The sequence below is a fragment of the Otolemur garnettii genome, unplaced genomic scaffold, assembly GCF_000181295.1.
Source record: "Otolemur garnettii isolate 467f Iridium unplaced genomic scaffold, OtoGar3 scaffold00231, whole genome shotgun sequence".
Taxonomy (NCBI): domain Eukaryota; kingdom Metazoa; phylum Chordata; class Mammalia; order Primates; family Galagidae; genus Otolemur; species Otolemur garnettii.
Window position 1 is genome coordinate 1,473,597 of NW_003852626.1, and position 8,812 is coordinate 1,482,408.

General features: G+C 35.5%; 1 protein-coding gene across 5 annotated transcripts in view; it reads right to left on the reverse strand.

The window, feature by feature from the left end:
* FMR1 (fragile X mental retardation 1) overlaps positions 1-8,812 on the reverse strand; it is a 42,719-nt gene that overhangs the window by 7,690 nt on the left and 26,217 nt on the right. For all 5 annotated transcript variants that reach the window (XM_023508208.1, XM_023508206.1, XM_023508207.1 and 2 more), the window contains exons 10-12: positions 4,725-4,834; positions 3,428-3,562; positions 14-100 (exon numbers count right to left, since the gene is read on the reverse strand). In XM_023508208.1, the coding sequence (XP_023363976.1) occupies positions 14-100; positions 3,428-3,562; positions 4,725-4,834 (332 nt within the window). The remainder of the gene's footprint in view (positions 1-13; positions 101-3,427; positions 3,563-4,724; positions 4,835-8,812) is intronic.

An 8,812-nucleotide genomic window follows, 5' to 3' on the forward strand; every position in this document is an offset into this window, starting at 1 on the left:
TTTCTGTTCTCACCTTTAAATAGTTCAGGTGATAATCCAAAAGAACAGTGGCATTAGCGATGCTGTCCTTTGTTCCCACAAAAACGAATGGTACCATACCCTGAAAAAGAAATTGCAATAATGATCTCATAAAATTAATGACAGATTAATCTGAAAATGAATATGACTGAATCACAGGGCCTAGAAAATAGCAGGTACACAAATGTCTGTTGAAAGTACAAATCAATATATGAAGATAAAAGTAAAGTTGACATACTTTATACATCTGTAGTAAATAAGGACAGATCAATACAGCAACCCCTTAAATACATGATTATTATGTTCTAAAGACTACTGTAAAATGCTGTCCAAACCACAAATTATATGCAAGCTTTAACATGAGATGCATAAACAAAATGAATAATTTAAAACGGTCTAATTCATTTACTATAGGCTTTACTGAAATCAAATTCTCAAAAAAAAATTCAAAATTGTAAACCACGGTGACAAAAGTAAAAAAGATCAATTTTGTTAACTAAGTCTATAGAATACAAATAAAATACAAAATAAATTAGGATACATAAAAATTCACTGATTAATCTGTAAGAAAAAGAAATCTAGGCCCATCTATGAGTGTAAAATTTGGCAACTCCACATACATTTCAATAAAATAGTCTGAAAATTTTAAATGGCTGAATAACAAGTAAAGTTTGATCTTCTCTCTATGGATATTACTTAATATAAGGATAGATTTTTTTAAAGGCATATACTAAAAATTTACACTTCTAACTTGTCTATACAAACTATGAGGAAAAAAGCCTTATTTCTTATATAAGGTATAGGGAAGTCTAGTTACAGTTGTGCAAAATTAATAGGTGGTAATTATAACAAACATTCAAAGTTGAAAAAAGTTCAACATTTTGCTATTAAAGACATACACATGTTTACTGATACTCACAAATGACTAACAAAAAGCATAAGGTAGCTTTGATGTAGATTATAATTAATTTTCTACACAAAGTTGAAAGGTGTGACAAGTGAAAAAGTTGACCTTTGATCAAAGTACCACTCTTCTATAAAGAACATGTATTTGATAGGTGTGGCACTATTGGGCTGCTGTTGCCTGTTTGCTTTCAGTATACAGAATCTTAAAGGTATGTGAGGGTGGGAACAGGTTTTTCTTTTACCCTCCACATGAACGTGGCTATTGATGGGGAACAAAACTGAACAATTAGGAAATACAGCTTACAGACTGATCATTCAGCAGTCAAGGCACTACCTTCTGGTAGCAATGACCACCTGAAGAATCAGGTGCCATTAAAAACCCATGGGCTTCATATAGATTTTTTTCTTATATCAAATAATACATGAAGTATGGAAATAATCAGGCCTATAAATTAGGTATTTTTTCTCAAAAACATCATTTTTGGGTCTTGAGGTTTTCCCCAATTATCTTTTTTTAATGAATCTGTTAACCATATAATTTCCTAAAATACTATATGATGGAATGCTATATCCATCCCTCTGGGTCAAATATCACCAAAATAAGCCTAAAATCCTATGTTACAGATTTAGTTAGACTGATTTGAAAGCAAATCATTTAAAAACATTTAGGCCGGGTACGGTGAGAGACCAAGGCGGGAAGATCTCTTGAAGCCAGGCATTTGAGACCTGATGGGGTAACACAACTCAACAAAAAATTAAAAAAGAATTATCAGGGGTTGCTGGTATACTTTGTGGTCTCAGCTACTCTGGAGGCTGTGGTGAGAGGATAGCTTAAGTCTAAAAGTTGGGAGGCTATATAAGCTGTATAATCTCACTATACTCTCTCCTATACATAAAAAAAAAAAATGTTTCTCTTACAACATGTTCTAAGGGCCATTCTAAGTTATGCACCTTGTCAGTGGACCTGAATAGTAAATTAAAATGAAGAAGGGCAAGATCAGAATGGTGGCTGTCAATATGGATACCTGAAAAACATTTCTTCCTGTTCTGGGATAAGAAACCGGCTGCCTAGCAGAAAGGGATATCAAATCCATCTGCAGTGACAATCCTCTTTTTAAAATGGCATTTTTTCTTATAATCTCTTGAGTCACAACATCTTTTCCATAAACAGTGCTTGCCCTCAAGGAACTACAGTGCAATTGAGGAAGATCAGTATGTAATGTCTATGTCTAAGTGCTATGTTAGAGGTGAGCACACAAGAGCAGGAAAGGGGAAACTCTTGACCCATTCAGGGGCAAGTATACAAGGAAAGCTTTATAAGGAGTAAGATCAAAGTGAGGTAGCAAGTAGAGGAGGAGGAATGCTCTAGGCAGAGTAAACCTATGCATATGTCTAGAAGCAACAGAGAATATGATGATGTCTGAACTTGTTCAGTATGGCTCAAACTTGCCTAGTGCAATAGGGAAGACTAATGAGACAACACTGGACAAGTAACAGTGAAAAGCCATATAAGTGGCATGGAGGCAACTGAGATTTATCCCCAGGGCAATGGAGCCACATACCCATAAACAGTTCTCCATCAGCCCCCAACTCAGATGATCATTTGTCATCTTTCTTAACAAGGGAATAAACATTAACATGTAAGTTGAAAATGTATTTTACAAGGAATGTCTTCCTATCTGCCAATCCTTGAGCTCAGGATTCTGAGATTCTCTTATTATAATTGATGAAGCCACCAACAGCTAAAGCAGTACACAGTACAAGGAATACAAGTGATATCATTAACTATAACATATAATGTACAGAAGCCTGAATGCAGGACTTTCACTGCAGGACTCTTAAACTCATTTCTAAACAGGTTAGTTCAAATAGTGCAAACCAGGCCTAATGGGGTAGCTTATGCCTTATAATCCTAGCACCCTGGGAGGCCAAGGCAGGTGGACTGCCTGAGCTCATGGGTCCAAGAATAGGCTGAGCCAGAGCAAGATCGGATCTCTAAAAAATAGCCAGGCATTGTGGTGGTCTCAGCTACTTGGGAGGCTGAGGCAAGAGAATCACCTCGGCCCAATAGTAGGAGGTTGCTATGATGTCATGACACTCTACTGAGGGTGATAAAGTGAGACTCTGTCTCAAAAAAAAGTGATAATTAGTTTCTAAAACTAATACATCTAACAGAAGGTACATTTTGATATGACACCCACAAAATTTAAAGAGATATAGCATGGGAAAAAAGTAAACCTTCAAAAGAAAAATGTGACCATTAAATGCAAACCCCATTATTTTATGTTTATGGCATTTATGGCAAAAGAACTGTCACTGTAAATAAATTGAAAAGTCTGTAACACTTTGGTTGATAATATTTCATAGATGGCAATCACATTTGAAAATAAAGAACAAGAGTAGCCTCCAAGTCTAACCAAGGTAAACACTGCAAACACCAACTGTGAGAACTGAGGCAAAGAAATTATTTTAAGTGTAATTCAAAGTGACAAATAATTCTTACCCTCTGGACTTTTGTACTGTTTGGTTGAGAAAAATGGGCGCTGTTTTCTTTTATATCTAAATGTTTTTTTTCTTCTGAGGTATTAGGTCCAACCCTTGAATTATTGGAAGGCAGGGAATTTGGTGGCATAATTTCCTTGGTAAAAAACACAAGATACAAAAGGGAAAAAAGAACCAATTTTTAAGACTTTATTTAACTTTGTTATTAATGATCAAATTTTAAGAATGCAAATTGTTAAAAACAATTTTGGCATATGAAATTAAAGTATGAAAAAATATGCAGTTAAAGACTCTAAAGGATTTATTTAACTTCAGCTGAAAGTATTATTCACAAAGCAAGGTTAGATAATATGTGAAAAGTATGGCATTTTGTGGGGACAGTATCTTAAACAATACTACTACCACTACACAGAAGGGCACATCCTCATCTCCCCACTACATACAGATGGTTCAATAGTTGCTACTGAAAAGCATATACTCATGAAGGTAAAAGTGAAAGTAATAAAATTTAAAGGTAAGAACAATGGAGAAGAGATATTATGCCCAGGAAAAAAATTAAAGTACACTGAATTAAACACACATACCACATAATCCCCAAACTAAAAAGCCAAAGGATGAAAGCCAGAAAACCTAACCCGTGTTCCAATTTTGTCTTTGTCAGCAACATTAACATTTGGAATATTTGTATTTGTATTTTATAAACAAAGCATTTCCACATATATATTCCATTCTGTTGTCATTAATACCTGACCCAATGATGTATGTTTCTTATTTTAAGATTTTTGAGGCTGAGAATGTTGGCTCATGCCTGTAATCCTAGCAGTCTGGGAGGCTGAGGAGGGAGGATCCCTTGAGCTTAGGAATTTGAGATCAGCCAAAGCAAGACCCTGTCTCTACCAAAAATAGAAAAAAATTAGTTGGGCGTGGTGACATGCACCTGTAGTCCCAGCTACTTGGGAGGCTGAGGCCATGGTATTCTAGCCCCAGCAACAGAGCAAGACTTTGTCTCACCCCCCCGCCCAAAAAAAAAAGTTTTTTTTTAAAGATCAGGAAATAAAAGTTAAATATGTTAAAGTGACTAATCCAAAGTCATACTATCTGAGAACAGATAGAGGCCATTATCTACAACTATAACGTTATAACATTAATTATATAGGGTAAATTTGATAACCAGAATATGTGCATTTGCATTATGTGCATATTATAGAGGTCTCTAAATAAATTAAGAAGTCAAATAGAACAATAAAAAATGCTTACTTTTTCAAGACAAACCAAAAAACATTCGCACTATAACATACCTCTTCTTGTGGGACGTTTTTTTCATTTTCAGCCTCAATCCTCACCCTCACAACTCCTGACTTGTCCACAATCTCCTGAATCAGTTTTCCATTTTTTCCTATTACTTTGCCTAAGAGATGAATAATTCACGTTTGGTTTTAAAAACACATACCTCAAACCAGTAAGCATATATATATATATATGTATGTATGTATTTGTGTATATTGAATTATAAAATTTCTAAACCAAAGAAGAGACTCTTTTCAAGAAGACAGTTAAATTAGTTTTCTGCTTAATTAGGGTATCACTGCTTAACCTTTTGTTGTCCGGTACTAGAGCTGATTCATACTTGGAAACTGATTAGATTATTTTGAATTTTTTTTTATTTGAGGCAATTCAAAGATAGCCTCTTATTTTGCATAAAGGGCTACACTTTAAACCTACTGGTACTGTGTTATGTATCACTCTTATTCCAAGTTCTATAAAAGGAATTAAGGAAAAGGAGGATAGATAACAGCAAATATTATTTGCTTATTTGAAAATTTCTTTTAAAAATTTTATTTCAAAATATTAAGGGGATACAAATGTTTTAGATGACCTGGATTGCTTTTCTTTAAAATTTCGGATTATTATGAGGGCATAAAGGATTAGCTTACATCGTTTCCAGCTATCAGGTAAGGTCCAAGTTGTAGTTGAACCCTTCACCCAGGGGGTGTGTTACATACCTTACATTGTGTATGTTAGGTGAGAGGTTACCAATTCCCTCTCTCCCCCCACCCACTTGCATTTATTTGGGTCTTTCACTCATGTGGACATGTAGTTGTTTCTCTATTGCAGTGTTTTTCAACTTTTTTTTTTTTTTATCTCATGGCGCACTTGAGCCTATAGTTAAGCTTCTGAAGCACACTTACATTATATTGATCAAAAAAAAAAAAAGAGTTAAAAAAAGTATATACTTACTGTTCTCTGAAGTTCTTTCAAAAATAATTAACAATCTTTAAAAAAAATTGCAGCACACCTAAGATCCTCTCACAGCACATCAGTGTGCAATGGCATACCAGTTGAAAATCACTTATCTATTGGAAACAACATTAGTAGCTGAATATACTAGAGACTGCTTTTCTATTCTTGTGATACTTTATTAAGGAGAATGTTTCTGTAATAGTGAGGGCATGTTGAGTCCTGGCTAAGATATATTCAATAATTTCAACCTTTATCTGTATTTGATACATCTGCTTCTTTATCCATTGTAAATATTTACAGAATTTTGTATGGTACATTTATAAAAGATACTCAAGTTTAAAAATGTATTAAATAGCTACATATACATCTAAAAGGAATACAAATTCTTCGGGCCAATGTGTTAAGAGACTATTACTCCTGTGCAGTGCTCACAAATCATAGTGGAATATTAAATGGTGAAAACTTTTCACAATAGCAACAACAAAAAATCAAATACCTAGGAGCATACTTAACCAAAGAGATAAAGGATCTCTACAGGGAGAACTACAAGTTACTTAGGAAGGAAATCACCGAGGATATAAACAAATGGAAAAATATACAATGCTTATGGATCACGGATCTGCAGAATCTGTTAAAATGCCTATGCTACCCAAAGTGATTTACAGATCCAATGTAATCCCCATTAAAATACCAATGACATTTTCCACAGATCTAGAAAAAATAGTCCTGTGCTTCGTATAGAACCAGAATAGTGCCTGAACAGCCAAAGCAACCTTAAGCAAAAAGGAGAAATCAGGAGGCATCATTTTACCAGACTTCACCTTATACACAAGGATATATTAACCAAAACAGCATGGTACTGGCACAAAACAGAGACCGTCCAATGGATCAGAACAGAAAACTCAAGATATAAAACTATCCTCATATTACCATCTGATCTTTGACAAAGCAGAAAATAACATACACTGGAAGAAAAGGACCCGTACTCAATAAATGGTGCTGGGAAAACTGGATAGCCACATGTAGAAAACTAAAACAGGATCTGTACCTGCCTTCAGTCACAAAAATTAATTCACAATGCATAACAGACTTAAACTTGAGGCATGAAACTATAAGAATATTAGGAAAAAATGTTGAGAAACTCTTTTAAATATAAATCTAGATAAAAGATTTATGAAGAGATTCTAAAAGCTATTATAGCAACAGCAAAAATTGACAAATGGGACCTGATTAAATTAAAGAGCACAGCTAGGGAAACAATAGAGTGAACAGATAACTCACAGAATGGGAAAAAATATTTGCATGCTAAACATCCTATAAAGGGCTGATAACCAGAAATCTGTAACGAACTCAAACATATCAGTAAGAAAAATAGTCAAACAATGCCATCTTTTCAAAAGGGATAGACTAACAGCCAATAATCATATGAAAATGCTCAATGTCACTAATCATCAAGGAAATGCAAATCAAAACCCCAATTGAGGTTTCACTTAACCTCAGTGAGAATGGCTTTTATCAAAAAATCCCCAAACAACAGAGGCGGGCATGGATGCAGAGAGAAAGGAACACTTATACACAGCAAGACTGCAAGACAGTACAACCTCTATGGGAAGTCATACGGAGATAGCTCAAAGAACTAGAAGTAGACCTACCATTTAATCCAGCAATCCCACTACTGGGTACTTAGTACTTTTTCTTCACTTTCCCTAGTCCCCATCCCACCCCTATTGGGTATTTAAAAAGTTATTTTAGGCCAGACACAGTGGCACACGCCTATAATCCTAGCACTCTGGGAAACTCAGGCAGGCAGGTTGCTTGAGGTCAGGAGTTCAAGACCAGCCTGAGCAAGATTGAAACCCTGTCTCTACTAAAAAATTGAAAAACTAGCTGATGTAGTAGCGCACACCTGTAGTCCAAAATATTTGGGTGGCTAAGGCAAGAGGATTTCTCAAGTGCAAGAGTTTGAGGTTGTTGTCAGCTATGATGACACCATGGCACTCTATTCGGGGGTACAAAGTAACACTCTGTCTCAAATAAAAGTCATTTTATCAAAAAGACACATGTACTCAAATGTTTATAGCAGCACAATTCACAAACTCAAAGAATCAACCCAAGTGTTCATCAATACACAAGTGCATTAATAAAATATAGTATACTTAAATATATCATCAACTACTACTCAGCCATAAAAACTGATAAACTGATACCTTTTGTAACAAGCTGGATGGAACTGGAGACCATTCCTCTAAGTGAAGTATCACAGGAATGGAAAAACAAACACAAAATGTACTAATAAATTGTAACTAACTTATCACGTGATAGTAAAACACGTAAAACGCAACAGAAAGTAAGTAGGTGGGAGGGGGTATATAGGGGAAGGGTACATTCACACCTAATGGGTACAATGCACATTACCTGGGTGATGAATACACTGATAACTTTGACTCAAACTGTATAAAAGCAAATCATGTAGCCAAAACATTTCTACCTCTTTAATATCCTAAAATTAAAAACTAAAAATAATGAAAGGTGAAGAGATTAGTCAAAGACTACAAGATTAAGAAAACTCACTTAAAGATAACTCAAAACTTGGCTCGGCCTCAGCCACATACAAAGAAGGTAGTGGGTTCGAACCCAGCCCAGGCCAGCTAAACAACTGCAACAACAACAACAAAAAATAGCCAGGCGTTCTGGCAGGTGCCTGTAGTCCCAGCTACTTGGGAGGCTGAGGCAAGAGAAGTGCTTAAGCCCAAGAGTTTGAGGTTTCTGTGAGCTCTGATACCACAGTACTCTACCGCAGGCAACATGGTGAGACTGTTTCAAAATAAAAAAAAAAAAAAAAAACCTCAAAACTATTATGAAAAAGCTTAAAACCAGTTTAAGCATTCTTCAATAACATGTGGTAAAACTCCAAAGACTTCAAGAGCCAGTAATGACACTTGATTTTTCCCCTGATTTTATAAAATTCAATCATGTACACAACTGGGAAATGACTGTTTTCAGTGTCATCATCAAACCAAGACATTACAAACATTAAGAACTACTGATTCGGCTCGGCGCCTATAGCTCAACCGGCTAAGGCGCCAGCCACGTACACCTAAGGTGGCGGGTTCGAATCCCCAGCCCGGACCCGCCAAACAACAAT